The sequence below is a fragment of the Podarcis melisellensis genome (genome assembly GCF_964234715.1).
Source record: "Podarcis melisellensis genome assembly, chromosome: 11".
In the NCBI taxonomy this organism is placed as follows: domain Eukaryota; kingdom Metazoa; phylum Chordata; class Lepidosauria; order Squamata; family Lacertidae; genus Podarcis; species Podarcis melisellensis.
In genome coordinates, this window is record NC_138543.1 from 2,500,836 (window position 1) to 2,517,223 (window position 16,388).

The 16,388-nt window shown below is 45.4% G+C and overlaps 1 protein-coding gene across 1 annotated transcript in view; it reads right to left on the bottom strand.

Moving 5' to 3' along the window:
- ALDH1A1 (aldehyde dehydrogenase 1 family member A1) overlaps positions 1–16,388 on the bottom strand; it is a 61,216-nt gene that overhangs the window by 25,434 nt on the left and 19,394 nt on the right. The window contains exon 3 of the mRNA XM_081930661.1: positions 3,180–3,284. Within this exon, the coding sequence (XP_081786787.1) occupies positions 3,180–3,284 (105 nt within the window). The remainder of the gene's footprint in view (positions 1–3,179; positions 3,285–16,388) is intronic.

Here is a 16,388-nt window from a genome sequence, read left to right on the forward strand (position 1 = left end):
CCAAATGGTCCGTTTCCTCCAGGCGTGCTTGGAGTTGTTCAGCAACCACCCGCTCAATCACCTTGCCCAAGAATGGCAGATTTGAGACTGGGCGATAGTTGGCCAAATTGGCCGGGTCTAAAGATGTTTTTTTAAGAAGCGGTTTAATGACCGCCTCTTTCAGCGGGTCTGGGAAGGCTCCCTCACAGAGGGAAGCATTCACCACCCCGCAGAGCCCATCGCCCAGCGCTTCCCGGCTCGCTTTTATCACCCAGGATGGGCAAGGATCAAGGAGACAGGTGGTCGGTTTCACTCGTCCAAGCAGCCTGTCCACATCCTCGGAGGTAACAGATTGGAATTGATCCCATATAACACGACCAGACAGAACTCTAGCACTCTCCCGCCCTGGCCCTGCTCCCACGGTGGAGTCTACCTCCTTCTGAATCTGAGCGATTTTATCTGCAAAAAACTTTGCAAAAGCATTGCAGGAGATCTTGGGGTCCCTACCAGGCCCCGGTGGTACAGGTGGTTCCGATAAACTGCGAACCACCTGAAAAAGTCTCCTGCTGCTGTTTTCTGCAGATGCAATGGAGGCGGCGAAGAAGGCCCTCTTCGCCGTCGCCATTGCCACTTGGTAGGCTCGACGTTGAGCTCTAACCCGTGTCCGGTCTGATTCAGAATGAGTTTTCCGCCACCGGCGCTCTAGCCGTCTCAATGATTGTTTCATCACCCTCAGCTCCGGGGAAAACCACGGGGCTGTCCGGGCTCCATGCAATCGGAGAAGGCGCTTCGGAGCCAGACAGTCAATTGCCCTGGTTAACTCCGCATTCCAGCGGGCCACCAGGGAATCAGCTGAAAGGCCATCAACTTGGGATAAAGCATCCCCTACCACTCTCTGGAAGCCAATTGGATCCATTAAGTGGCGGGGGCGGACCATCCGAATCGGTCCCACCTCCCTGCGGAGGGGAAGGGTTGCGGAGAAGTCCAGTTGCACCAGGAAGTGATCTGCTAAATGCTGATTTAGTGATTTAGCTAAATGCTAAATGTTGCCTGCAGAACACTTAAGAATTCTGGGACTTTTTGTTGTTGCTGTGAGTAGCAGAGGATTTTTGTTCAGTTAAATGCTTGATTTAAGTTTTTTAAAAGTGCCCTGTTTTGATAGGTTTTGAGCAAACAAACTCCTGGAAAGGCATAACTAGGAGTCCATTTGAGGGAGGGGGGCAACTGTGCCTCCTAATCCCCCATTTCTAGCAGCAGCAGAATTTTCCATTCTCACCTACAGACCTTCCTTTTTGCTGGTGGGGAGGGAGGTCCACACACAGCATTCTATGACCCCTCAGCCACAGGGAGTACTTCCCTATCACTGCAACCCTATACACACTTTCCTGGGAGTAAGCGCCATAAAACTCATTGAGATTGGTTCTGAGTAGACATGCATAATATTAGACTGTAAATGTACTTTACATCCCATGGACCATTCTTGAAATAGATGCAATCATGCTTTAAGCCATTTAGTCTTAGAGAGTGCAGCCTAAATGAACAATCTAATTGAAAGGATACTGTTTCCCATTCCCATGTGTCTTTGATTTGTAATCCCCTTTTGATTTTCCAAGTGTTTTTTTAAAAGTAATGCACAATTCTCTGTTAGCGCTATTGAACATCCAGATTAAAGTCTTAAAATCTTTTGGCTCACTGCCTAAGTACTAAGCTCTGAAGTTTACAATTACTTGTATAATTAGCTGATTTTTTTTATTATAATTTGCTGGATTCAGGGCCTACTTAATTGTCAATCTACATTAGGAATTTTTTTTGTGGGTGGGGGAGAGAAAGCTCAAACAAATCAATAAACGGTTTGTAAACCTTTCTTTTTTTAAACCTTATGAGAGCCCCAAATGTTGAGTAAATCACTGGCACAGTTTAATTCAAGACTGCTCAAGCAGCGGACCCACCTGATTTGTAACAATCTTTATCTGGGGAAAGAAGCTGGTGATAAACGGAAGTGACAGTTTATCCATATTTCTTCTTTAGAAATTGCTCTAAGATCAAGGTGGGGGGTAGTTTGGATGATATTATAGGCACTAGCCAATCAGCACTGCATGTAACTAGCATCTCCTACACACATTCAGAATCAGGATTTATTTTTAAAAAGAGCTTTTTAAAAAGCTCACTTGGATTGGACACAATAATCAGGAGTCCAAACAGTCCTCTCTGTTTTAGGGTTGCCATATCTCAAACAATGAAAATCTGGACAATTGTTGAGCTTTTTTGGCACATTCACATGAAAAAAATCGCCAAAAATGACACTGCCAACATGGGTTTCCATACATGCCGGATATGTCCGGCAAATTCCGGACATGTGGCAACCCTACATCTGTTCAAAACATGTTGCATTAGTCTTCTTAGAACCCTTCTTCAGTTATTTGTTGTTTCAAGGACGGGTGCTCAGCTCAGTCATCCCGTTAGCAGGCAGCCCATCCTGGGTCAGGTTAGTCCCATTCTTAGGACTTTTTGCAAGTGAGCCAGAATGCCCTTACTTACCTCGGCTACGTTCACATCAGGAGCTTAAAATGCAGCAAGCTGAATTTGAAATCACATTTTTACACTACTGTACACACTAGAGAGGGGTAGTGATGGCTTCATCCTATGCTTATCACCTGATTTATTTTCCCAACCCTGCAGCCCCTCAAACTCTTATTCAATGAAGCTGTCACCTGCACCTGCATAATGGATGTTTCACACCTCAGTTTAGCTGTGGCTTAGGTTTCCAAATTGGATGGAAGCTGGTTTAAGAGAAAACACATCAAACAACAATATTTATCAAGAAAGGTAGTTTACGGCAAGTGTCATGTGTGCTTGGGTTTAAACACCAGTGATGGGAGGGCACTGGAGTCGGAGTCAATGGTCACACAGCCCCAGAATGTGGCTTGGATTCTCCAGTCCTTGGACGATTGCCACACCATGTGACTGATTTCATAGGATTGTAGAGTTGGAAGGGACCACAAAGGTCATCTAGTCCACCCCCTGCAATGCAGGAGACCTTTTGCCCAACGTGGGGCACAAACCCACAACCCTGAGATTAAGAGTCTTGTTCTGCCAAGTGAGCTATCTCTCAGTGCCATTATTTCTTCTCCCCTAGATAGGGACCTGCGGCAGAGCTTTACACCCAAATAAAGATAAAGTCCATAGAAAGGAAAACTTACCTTATCTCCTTCTGAAACATCACAAATTTTCTCTCCAGTCGCAGGGTTAAGGACTGGGAATTTTTTGCCACTAGCTGAATCATGCCATTCATTGTTTATAAATATCTGCAAGGGAATGGAAGACAGACAGATAAATTGATGACATTATGTGACTGCTTATCCCATTTCCATCCATTGCAGTGTTGCAAAACAATGCATCTGATGACCAAGAGGGCATCCTGGCAACACTCTGAGTCCCTATGACTTTATTGAAATGTATTAACTGTTTTGATTAATCTGTTGCTGTAGTTTTGTTTTATTTATATGTTGTTGTGTCTGATATCATAATGATTGCAATGTTTGGGGTTTCTAAAAATATTATTGTTATTATTTTGAGCCACTTTGAGTTCAACATTTGTTGTTGGAAAAGTGGAATACAAACATTAAATCAAATAACATAAAATCAATCAATATATTTATTTTTCCACCCTGCAAAACACACAACTTTCTGAAATGAAAAAAACAACACATAACAGTCACATTCCTGTTTAAAGAAATGTCATAACTAGGAACTATTTAGAGAGAGAGTTCAGAACTATGACCTCTACACAACTATATCTGCCTGTCACAATTTTTTTAAAAAATACAAAGAGAGTGCTAATACCTGATATCTTTTTCAGATCTTCCTGGCTCATGTTGAGTTGCACTGAAAATACTGGTAATGCCATTAAAACCAAATGTGTTTGTGTGTGTGTGTGTGTGAGAGAGAGAGAGAGAGAGAGAGAGAGAGAGAGAGAGGGAGGGAGGGAGGGAGAGAGATTGGTTCCTGGTTTTTGGGCTAATTAGTGGAGATGGCAGACTAAAGAGATGCACAAATTATTTGTTTTACACTGAAGAGATGGAATTAAAAATATTTTTTTCTTGCCAATATTTTTTTAGCCACTCACTTGACTTCTAAAGATCCCCATCCCACCATTCCACTTGCTTGTTAAAACCACCTTCTATTTCCTCAGCCTTCAGGGGATCCTGCCTGCACTCACATCTCCTAATGCAGTTGCTGTTGCCCCCCTGCCATCACCAGGGCAACAGCAGTATCATACCTGACTGTCCTCCTCCCCAGCACCCTTGATGCTATCTTAGAGTGGGGCTGGCAGTGATGCCTAGCCTGACTGGCATCTGTGGTGGCTGCTGCCATTTAAATTTACCCAGGGCAGCCCAGCTGAGTCAGGCCGCTGAGGGATCTTCCTGAGCAGGTGGGGCCTTTGCCAGGCCCCAGGCAGACTGCCCGCTGGCACCGGGCCTGTTTTCTCTCTCGCTCCCACATGGTGCCAGTACAGACAGAACCCACCTGTCATGTACAGCATCCCAGGAGGTGCTTGATATCCTTGTTTCTAGTTCCTCCCTGGGGCAGCAAAAATCAGGAAGTGCTGTCAAGCACCTGGAAGGTCACAACTGCCTGGTTGGATCCCATGCCTTCCTTATACTATTTTTGTTTTACATCGGACGTCCCACTGCCACCATCCAAAGCTGCTCCCCCCCTCCAGTGTCATTCAAGTCCTTGTCATGAGTGAAGCATGTTGCCTCACTTCCTATTTACCACAGTTATTATTATTTACATTTATATACTATCATTTCCTCCAAGGAGCTCAAAGTGGTGGTTCTCCCCTCCCTGCTTTATCCTCACAACAGCCCTGTGAGGTAGGTTGGCTTGAGAGACAGTGACTGGCCCAGGGTCACCCAGTGTCCTTCAAGGCTGAAAGAGGATTAAAATTCTGGTCTCCCAGAGAGTGGTCCAACACTCTCTTATTCCACACTGGCTCTCAGCTTTGCAGTAGGATTTGCACAGGATGTATTGTGTCATAAATTACCAAAATACTATTCATGAAGTTTCATAATTCATCCTTTCATTCATTTCCGTGGACCAATCAGGAGTCCTTGATGGTGCAGTGCTCCTGAATGAATGTCAGAAGTGGATGGTGCTTCTCCTCAGGCAGCTCCTACGTGAGGCCCCAGGAACCAAGGGCTCATCTTCTGCCTGCACCCATCTAGCCAGTTCCCCCTCTCCACTGTCCCCATATCTACATGTAGGTGGACAACCTGTGAATGTCAAACCCAGTGAGTGTTGGCTGTTTTCAAAGGTGTGCAGAATGGCTGGGGGTGGGGGGGTGGTACTCTCCTGCTCCCATATGTCTGGGCTGGATTGAGGAGAGGGGTCAGCTGATGCACCTGGACTTTCCTCCTCTGTCTCCTGTTCCTTTCCCAATCCTCCCTTTGCCTCCTAGGCTGCAGGTGCACCATGAAAACAACGACAAGAGTGCCAGTATTAGTAATAATATTATCTTAAACATATCCTGGTTCTGAGCAAGGCAGAGATCATACTCATTTACTCAGCAGCAGATGTAAGATAGCTAAAAGTATCCATTTTCAAATAGCTGGAAAGCATTTTGCCTATGCAGTTCTAACCTTTAAGCAAGCAGGAAGCGGATGATGGCCTAAATCCATTCCAGAGAAACCGATAGCCAAGCCCAGATGTAGATTAAAAAAACATAAGGGCAGAACCATGATCTGTTACGATGAAAACTAAATTAGGCACAAGAAGATAGCAAGCAGTGTCAAATAATGAAAACCCAGGCTTGGCAACAAGGTGCGCTCCCAAAATGAGAGAGTGCGTGAAACGTAAATATTAATATAACAGTGCCATGTGATGCAAGGGTAAGTCAAATTCGTATCTGTTTATGAAAAAAGACAATTGTGAAACATACCTTTTTTGGAAGTTCTTACTGCTACGTTTAGGCCACTGACTCAAAGGCTTTTTATATCAGGTACAGCATGTTATTTCCTCTTCTCATCACCTCCAAATGACAGCTTGACTGCAGCACAGCCAACATGGGCAAAACTAGATGACATGCTAGCTATGTGCCCTTAACTGCAGGGTTTTTTAAAATACAGTGCTACCTCGGATTAAGTACTTAATTCATTCTGGAGGTCCACTCTTAACCTGAAACTGTTCTTAACCTGAAGCACCACTTTAGCTAATGGGGCCTCCCACTACTGCATGATTTCTGCTCTCATCCTGAAGCAAAGTTCTTAACCCGAGGTAATATTTTTGGGTTAGTGGAGTCTGTAACTTGAAGCGTATGTAACCTGAAGCGTCTGTAACCTGAGGTACCACTGTAATAGGAAAAAATAATGGGAGATGGAACAGGCAGTGCGGGGACCTCTGCCTGAGAGCCTGGAGGATAAACAACACTGAGCAAAATAGGCCAACGGTCTGACCTGGTAACTGTAGAGCATAAGAAGAGCCCGACTGGAGCAAGTCAAAGGCCCATCTAGTCCAGCATGCTGTTCTCAAAGCAGCTAAGCAGAAGCCTAAGGGAAGCCCCCAAGCAAGGCCTGAGCGCAACAGGGCTCTTTCCACTTGTGATTTCCTGCAACTGATATACAGAGGCTTCGTGCTTCTGTCGCTGGATGCAGAAATGGCCACCATGGCTGGTAGCCATTATTAGCATGATCCTCCGTCCAGACAACTTCCTATGATCCTAAGAACTGTGGCTCCCCCTCATGAGTTTGCAGGGGGATGACAGAGAGGTAGGAACACTCATCACTTTTCTTTCTAATAAGCCTTCCATGGAAGCTGAGCTCCCTTGTGCTAAGGCAGAATGCATCCCATTGTGAATGACATATCATAATTGACAGGCAGAAGAAATGAACAAATAAGCAAACAGGATCATCATCAGCAGCTGTTCTGGGCCTGTCTGAACTGGTCCTCTTTGCAAGAACAAGTATTCGAAAGCACAACATGGATGAGGTGTCCTCTATGGTGGTTATTTTGCTAATTGTGGGTTTAGTTTCCTCAAAAGGCTCTCTCTCGTACAAGTCTGTGACTCACTGAGTTTGGATTTTGGTAAAATGAAAACATGTTCAGAAGACTTTGTGTGCCTAACATGATTCAAGTATGCAAAATGTTTGTGTGTCTTCCGGCTTACGTTTGTCTTCTCCAAGGTCCCTGTCTCCTCTGCCCCTTTGGATGGCTGGGATGCCATACAAGCAAAGGTGCCATAGCTCCACTGATTGCCATTGGCTTAGTTGATCCAATGTCACAGAGGGAGGCCTTGTCCAGGAAGCTTACCACCAGGAAGGTGGCCTTGGGAGATCCTTGAATGCAAAGTTCAAGGTCCATGCTGAGCAGCTTCTGGTGAATGAAGCCAAGCAAGTCTTTCCCAGACGAAGCATAGCCAGTTGATGCTCCCATGATATGGATACGGCTTACAGAAGCAGAACAATTGTATTTGACCCTCACTGGCTTTACCAGATTTGAACTGTGTAGAAAAAGGTTGCCAATAATTTAACTCATAAAGAAAACAAAGAGTTTAATGTCAGAGTTCTTTCAGACTTAACACCACAGGCATACAAATGACCACCTTTCACAGCATATTGGTTTAAGAGTCTTATATTTTTCTTTCTGCTTAGTAAATAATACATTTATGTTGCCTTTCAGCTTAGCTTCCCAAAGGCAACAAAAAAGTATTTTTTCAGTCGCTCTACATAACTACAAATTAGTGCTGTGCAATGCAACCCACAGCAAAAGCAAGTTCCACTGAATTCATTGAGATTTACTCCCAGTTAAGCCTTTATAACATTGCAGCATAAATTATTTTTAATTGTTTTTAAAAAGCTAGGTTGAAAGTGTAACAGAAAAATCAAAGGACAACATTATTAGTTGAATAATCATTATTTAACTCCGGAGCATAATCAAGTAAAATATTTACTAGTGTATATATATCAAAGGCCATTTCCTGAATTCCTTACTAACCCAAAACACACATGAGTCTTATTAAGGGCTTTTACTGGCTTTTAGTATGAGTTTGGGGCATGGAGAGACATCAGGAATAAACCCTGATTTTGGAAAATGAACTGAATCTAGATTCTAGACGAAGTTAGTTGTGCTTAGTGCCCGTTGAAATCAGTGTGAAAAGTCTGTTTGTTTTAACATAAATCCCACCTCCATGCTTGCAAGTGAGAATACATGGAATTAAATGGATTTCAGCCCAATTCTTATGCCCAAACTGCTGTGGCACATGACAGATAGACCTATCCATGCTGACTTTAGGTATGCGATGAAGTAGCCAGGCAATTGTTTCATTGCTTCAGGATCCCACCCTGATGGTGACCAACCTGGTGGAGCAATAGCTTTTACCCCAGGGTGCTGCAGCCATCCACTTTTGCGTACATATCAACAAGCAAAGGTGAGCAACTGCTTTTCCTGCCTCTCCAAGTTTCCAGCTGGATCCCTTGCAACGTCATAGGCAGTGGCTTGCATATATCTTTCCAGAGAAACATCGGTCTCTCTAGCCTTCACCCACCCCTGCAAAGCCTTTAACTCATCTCCCTGAGTTTTCAACACAGACAGAAACAGCCAGCCTACTGTTGCAGCTGCTTCTCTTTCCTCCAGGCTTCAGTAACATGTTAAACTCAGCCCCTTGAGGGCAGCAGTTACGGATTTACCTAGGTAGATGACCAGCCTTGGGGAGCTCCAAGCCTGTCCAGAATCACCGCCACAGGTCCCCACTGCCCCTCACTTCAGGCAGGGATTCAGAATGGCCGGGGCAAGTTCCACAGGGGAGAATGCACTGAGACACCCAATCTCAGTGATCACAGGCAGGAGGAGCTATGCTAAGACCAGACAATGGAGGAGGCAGGTTTAGTTGTTGTTTGAAGACTACCCCTGCCTCCGGGTCTGGTCTTGACCGGAAGGATACGGGAATCAACAAGGGAGACCCACATGGCCTTAAGGTGCTGCTGTGCAATGTCAGGTCAAAGATTCACAAGACGGCTGTCATGGATGGAGGACTTGATCTGGTAACAGAGACTTGGCTGGATGAAGCAGATGGGCCTGTTCCTGCTGCTGTTTGTCCACCAGGTTTCTCTTACGCATAGCAACCCAGGTCATATGGGTGGGGAGGGGGCGTTGCAGTGATTTATAGGAAGTCATTAGCTTACACCAGTCGTCCTATTGGGAAGACCCAGTTTTCTGAGTGCATGTTCTGGAAGTTGGACAATAGGGGCAGTACAGGATTCCTTTTGGTGTACTGACCTCCCCGCTGCACCTAGGATTCCCTGCCCAAGCCTCTTCAGGTCATGGCAGATGTTCTCCTGGAGACACCTAGTTTGGTTATCCTAGGGGATTTTAACATCCATGCCAACATGACCTTACAAGGGGCCGCTTGGGACTTCGTGGAAAGCATGGCCTCCATGGGGCTGTCCCTGAATAAGTTTGACCCAACTCATAGTCATGGACATGCCTTAGACGTGGTGTTCATCTCTATGAATGTGGATTATTTGACACTAAGTAAAAGTGAAACAAAAGAAGTGCCCTGGTCGGATCACTTCCTGGTGCAACTGGACTTCTCCACAACCATTCCTCTATGCATGGAGGTGGGACAGATTTGGATGGTCCGCCCCCGCCACTTAATGGATCCAAATGGTTTCCAGAGGGTAGAGGATGTTTCAGCTGATTCCCTGGTGGCCCGCTGGAATGCGGAGTTAACCAGAGCTATCGACTGTCTGGCTCCAAAGTGCCCTCTCCGACTGCATGGAGCCCAGATAGTGATGTGGTTTTCCCCAGCTGAGGGTGATGAACAATTGCCGAGACGGCTAGAGTGCAGGTGGCAGAAAACTCATTCTGAATCAGACCGGACACGGGTTAGAACTCAACGTTGAGCCTACCAAGTGGAGATAGCATCTACAGAAAACAGCAGCAGGAGATTCTTTCAGGTGGCTCACAATCTAATGGAACCACCTTTGCCATCGGGGCCCAAGATCTCCTGCAATAATTTTGCAAAGTTTTTTTGCAGATAAAGTGGCTCAGATTCGGAAAGAGGTAGACTCCACTGCGGGAGCAGGGCCGGGGTGGGAGAGTGCTAGAGTCCTGTCTAGTCAAGTTGCATGGGATCAATTCTGATTTGTTACCTCCAAGGATGTAGACAGGTTGCTTGGATGAGTGAAACCAACCACCTCTCACCTTGATCCTTGCCCATCCAGGCTCATAAAAGGGTGATGGGCTCCGTGGGGTGGTGAATGCTTCCCTCTGCGAGGGAGCCTTCCTAGACCTGCTGAAAGAGGTGGTTATTAAACCACTTCTTAAAAAAAAATATCTTTGGACCTGGCCAATATGGTCAACTATCTCCCAGTCTCAAATCTTCCATTCCTGGGCAAGGTGATTGAGTGAGTTGTTGCTGAACAACTCCAGGCACGCCTGGAGGATGCGGACCCATTGGATCCCTTCCAATCGGGATTCAGGTCTCATCATGGGACTGAAACTGCCTTGGTCATGCTGGTCGATGGTCTCTGGTGGACTAGGGGCAAAGGTGAAAGCTGTTTCCTAGTTCTGCTGGATTTCTCAGCAGCCTTTGATACCATTAACCATGACATCCTTCTGGACTGTCTAGAGGAGCTGGGGGCATTGTTATACAGTAGTCCCACTCCTTCCTCCTGGGCAGTGTCCAGAAAGTGGTGTGGGAAGATGAGTGTTCAGACCCCTGGGCTCTCACTTGTGGGGTGCCTCAGGGTTCTGTCCTCTCCCCCATGCTTTTCAACATCTACATGCAGCCGCTGGGAGAGATCATCAGGGGGTTTGGGCTGGGTGTTCATCAGTATGCAGATGATACCCAGCTCTACCTCTCTTTCAAATCGGAACCAGTGCGGGTGGTGAAGGTCCTGCGTGAGTGTCTGGATGGTGTCTATTGAGGTTGAATCCTGACAAGACAGAAGTACTGTTTTGGGGGGGAAAGGGGCGGGCGGGTGTGGAGGACTCCCTGGTCCTGAATGGGGTAATTGTGCCCCTGAAGGACCAGGTGTGTAGCCTGGGAGTCATTTTGGTCTCACAGCTGTCCATGGAGGCACAGGTTAATTCTGTGTCCAGGGCAGCTGTCTATCAGCTCCATCTGGTACACAGGCTGAGACCCTACCTGCCTGCAGACTGTCTCGCCAGAGTGGTGCATGCTCTAGTTATCTGCCGCTTGGACTCCTGCAATGCAATCTACGTGGGGCTACCTTTGAAGGTGACCCGGAAGCTGCAATTAATCCAGAATGCGGCAGCTAGACTGGTGACACGGAGTGGCTGCCGAGACCATATAACTCCAGTTCCTGAAAGACCTGCATAGGCTCCCAGTACATTTCTGAGCACAATTCAAAGTGTTGGTGCTGACCTTTAAAGCCCTAAATGGCCTCGGTCCTGAAGGAGCGTCTCCACCCCCATCGTTCTGCCCAGATACTGAGGTCCAGCGCCAAGAGCCTTCTGGCAGTTCCCTCACTGCAAGAAGTGAAATTACAGGGAACCAGGCAGAGGGCATTCTCAGTAGTGGTGCCCACCCTGTGGAACGCCCTCCCATCAGATGTCAAGGAAATAAACAACTATCTGACTTTTAGAAGACATCTGAAGGCAGCCCTGTTTAGGACCATTTCAGGTCCCATTTCCCTTTAGAGGCACTCAAATTAATTTTGTTCTTTACCTCTGCCAGTCTCAGCTAGTGGCAAATACTGGTAAATTGCTGAAATTAGAAGTTGGGTGCTTCAAGTTCAACACTGGCTATCTATTTATTTCGATCTGGGGAGCCTTGTCAATGCCTGCATTGGTTTCATGATCCCTTGTGTCACCATCACAGAAAGTAAAATGTTAGGCAGTTAGCTGGCATTATTGAAATATCAGATGTGGTGGTTAATCTGGATTTGGACATAGCACATTTTAGAAATTCCTATGCTGACTAAGTATTTTATTTTTGACATAATTCAAAGGGAAAGCCTGCATTTTTCACCCTTCTTCTTTTTTAGAGAAAAGAAGTAAGAACCTTATACCTGCAACATAAACACACACACCCCCTCCCTACTTTTCTGGAGTGTTTTATAATCCTAAAAAGCTGAACGCTGCTGCCAGTTTCTGAAACTTGTTAAATATTGCCAAACTCTCACCGCATCTCTACTGCCTTGTCAAGGAAATGCTAACACCACGATGGGCACAGAGCGGTCGGTGCAGGAGCAGGTGGAGAGGCTGCAGAATTGGGTCCCTCCACAGGGTGTTTCTTCCAAGCATTTACCAAGGGGGAACGATCAGATTTGAGAATAAAGTCACAACTCGAGACCTTTTCCTCATGCTTTCAACATTCCAGAAGAGGCCTCCCAAATTTCTCCTTCTTTTCTTTGTGAAATATTATGCCTTTGGGGCTGTGATCCAGCCAAGCCTGATTTCAATGCGAGAGAGTTGAGCACACGCTTAAAGGTGAGAAACTGTGGCTTAGGGCTGACAGGTACCGAAGGGAAGGAGGGCGGGAGCGAGCCCACCCTGATGTACCTGCCCTTTTGCCTTGCACAACACTTCTGTGTGTAACTATCAGCATGTGATCCTTCAGCAGCAAGGAGATAAACTTCCGTCACCTGCCAGAGTTTGCACACCCAACTGCTGGGAAAGTCACAGACTGGCTGGAATGCTCAAAAGCCTGTTGTGTCCTACCTGCCCCCAACTCACAGCAATCTCTGGCCAATAAAGTGATAAGCAAAGGGCCCTGCTAGTGGTTCTCTTAATTGCACAGCTATTTTCCTTTCTCCTTCAGATGACCTGAAAATCTTCAAAACGTTTGCTGCCAATCTGTACAAAGTTCAAAGATACTTTCTATTTTAGCAATTATACTCTGATGCAAGGAATAGCAATGTGCTGGTGGTAAGATGAGAGAACTACTTTAGCGGTTCGATAAGATAATACCTTTCTGCTTATCCGTTTGTTTGTGCATAAGCATGGAAAGAATTTGCTATGATATCCTTTGCTTCTATGGCAAGCTTGTTTGCAACATGGATTTTTTTAAGGCAGAGGACTTAGCTGGATATATGGAAAAAACAACGAAGAATCTTGTGGTCCCTTAAAGACTAACAACTTTATCACAGCATAAAAATGTGATCTCAGAACCACTGGCAGTCATCTTTGAGAATTCCTGGAGAACAGACGAAGGAGGAGGAGACTAGAGGAGGGCAAATGTCCCTATTTTCAAAAAGGTGAAAAGAGAGGACCCAAATAATTACCGCCCAGTCAGTCTGACATCAATACCAGGGAAGATTCTGGAGCAGATCATTAAGCAAACAGTCTGTGAGCACCTAGAAAGGAATGCTGTGATCACCAATAGTCAGCATGGATTTCTGAAAAATAAGTCATGTCAGACTAACCTGATCTCGTTTTTTGACAGAATTACAAGCCTGGTAGATGAAGGGAATGCAGTGGATATAGCCTACCTTGATTTCAGCAAGGCATTTGACAATGTGCCCCATGATATTATTGTAAAGTGCGGTCTTGACTATGCTACCACTCAGTGGATTTGTAACTGGCTGACTGACCGAACCCAAAGGGTGCTCATCAATGGTTCCTCTTCATCCTAGAGAAGAGTGGCTAGTGGGGTGCCACAGGGTTCTGTCTTGGGCCCTGTCTTATTCAACATCTTTATCAACGACTTGGATGATGGACTCAAGGGCACCCTGATCAAATTTGCAGATGACACCAAACTGGGAGGGGTGGCTAACACCCCAGAGGACAGGATCACACTTCAAAACGACCTTGACAGATTAGAGAACTGGGCCAAAACAAACAAGATGAATTTTAACAGGGAGAAATGTAAAGTATTGCACTTGGGCAAAAAAAAATGAGAGGCACAAATAAAAGATGGGTGACACCTGGCTTGAGAGCAGTACATGTGAAAAGGATCTAGGAGTCTTGGTTGACCACAAACTTGACATGAGCCAACAGTGTGACGTGGCAGCTAAAAAAGCCAATGCAATTCTGGGCTGCATCAATAGGAGTATAGCATCTAGATCAAGGGAAGTAATAGTGCCACTGTATTCTGCTCTGGTCAGACCTCACCTGGAGTACTGTGTCCAGTTCTGGGCACCACAGTTCAAGAAGGACACTGACAAACTGGAACGTGTCCAGAGGAGGGCAACCAAAATGGTCAAAGGCCTGGAAACGATGCCTTATGAGGAATGGCTAAGGGAGCTGGGCATGTTTAGCCTGGAGAAGAGGAGGTTTAGAGGTTATATGATAGCCATGTTCAAATATATAAAAGGATGTCACATAGAGGAGGGAGAAAGGTTGTTTTCTGCTGCTCCAGATAAGCGGACACGGAGCAATGGTTCCAAACTAAAAGAAAGAAGATTCCACCTAAACATTAGGAAGAACTTCCTGACAGTAAGAGCTGTTTGACAGTGGAATTTGCTACCAAGGAGTGTGGTGGAGTCTCCTTCTTTGGAGGTCTTTAAGCAGAGGCTTGACAACCATATGTCAGGAGTGCTCTGATGGTGTTTCCTGCTTGGCAGGGGGTTGGACTCGATGGCCCTCGTGGTCTCTTCCAACTCTATGATTCTATAAGATTTTGTGGGCTACAGTCCACTTCACCAGAGATATGAAGAAGTATCCTCAGTTTCAGGTACTTGATGGTTAGAGGAGGTAAACTGTCAGATCCAAAGTAAGTATGGGTGGTGGTAATTTACATTGTTCGCAGAAGAGCGGGGCTGATAGCACAGACATCCTGTCACTGATAAACCAACTAAAACATGTAGTGTGATAAAAATCCATTCTGCTGATTCAATCCACAAGTTATACCAGCCGGTGTACCAGATGGAGCTGGTAGAAAGTTTCCCTGGTCACAGAATTGACCTGCACCTCCATGGTCAGCTGTTAGTCCAAAATGACTCCCAGGCTGTGCATCTGGTTCAGGACCAGGGAGCCCCCCCCCCCTTGCCTGCCCCCTGTCCCCCCAAAACAGTTGGACTAGATGATCCTCAGGGTCCCATCCAATATGATTCTATTATTCTATTCTATTCTATTCTATTCTATTCTATTCTATTCTATTCTATTCTATTCTATTCTATTCTATTCTATTCTATTCATGTGCAACCCTTGAGATTCATTCACCTGATCAGCTTCCAGTGATATGCCATCATCTGCCAACATGGCACTTCTGAATTCTCTTATAAGACAAACAGGCTTTTCTCTACACAACACTACTCTAAAATGGCAGCATGGCAATATAGAAGAAACAGGAAGAGGCCATTTTAGCTTCCAATGACACTGCAACCAACATAACGTGAATACGGGAACTTCAAAAGAAGACTGCAGTGTTGTTAAGCGCTGTCTTTTCTGGACTGAAACTGCAGAATTGATTTATTTTTTAAAATCATTTTTTTAATGATGTATGTTGTGTGTGTCTGTATGAAAGGATGTATGTTGTGTGTGTCTGTATGAAAGGCCCAGTTAATAAGATAATTATCACCATCATACTTCTCTGCATTTTGTTTTCTTTTGACTTCACTGTTTACAATCCTTTCCCCATCCTGCATTCACATATACACGCACACACCTGCAACATAGGATAGCATTTCATACATGTGATCAGGTAGATTGCAGTCCTTTAAAACTTATCCCATAACAGATGTTAAAGTGCCACAAGACTCTTTGGGTTGCAGTCAATGCTGCATGTTTTGAGTGGTGTTCTGCTCTCACGCTCCCAGTGTCTGCTCCAAAGGGTCTCACAGCCCCCTGAGGCAGATTCTGAGGGTGCACAGGAGCTTCATGGGAGAGGAGAGGGGGGAGTTTGGTTGTGGAAGTGGAAGTCTGTTGTGTGAGTGGAATGGATACAACCCACTGTTGTTTTTCTGTCAAGAGCTTCTGGAAACTGGATATACAGGTTTATTATGTCCTTGGAATATAGGAAGAACATGAAAACAATCTAGTTTTATTTTGAGAAGCCTTCTGCTTCCTAGTACATTAATGCCTGAATACTAAATATGTTAGCTTGAGTCTAGCTGCAGCCAGGCCCTATGCAACCAGTGATTCAAGAGAGTGGATTGGGCTGCACATTTCCTTTTGCCCCATCCCACATGTGCAGTGCAAATACAGATTCCATGAGGTGTCTCTCACCCAGATTCCCAAGCTTGCTACAGAGGAACACTTTTGCTGAACTGCAGCAACTATACAACTATATACGTAATGTGCTTGGGGGTGTCTTTTCTTGCACAGTATTACAGATGACATGATAACATAAGAAGATTTTGCTAGATCAGGCCAAAGGCCTATCTAGTCCAGCATCCTCTTCTCACAAGGTCCAACCAGATGCCGCTGTAAGCAGAACCTGAGCAACATTTTCAGCTCAAATAAGATTATTGCCATTCTGTCCAGTACTGGAGGTTGAATCATCC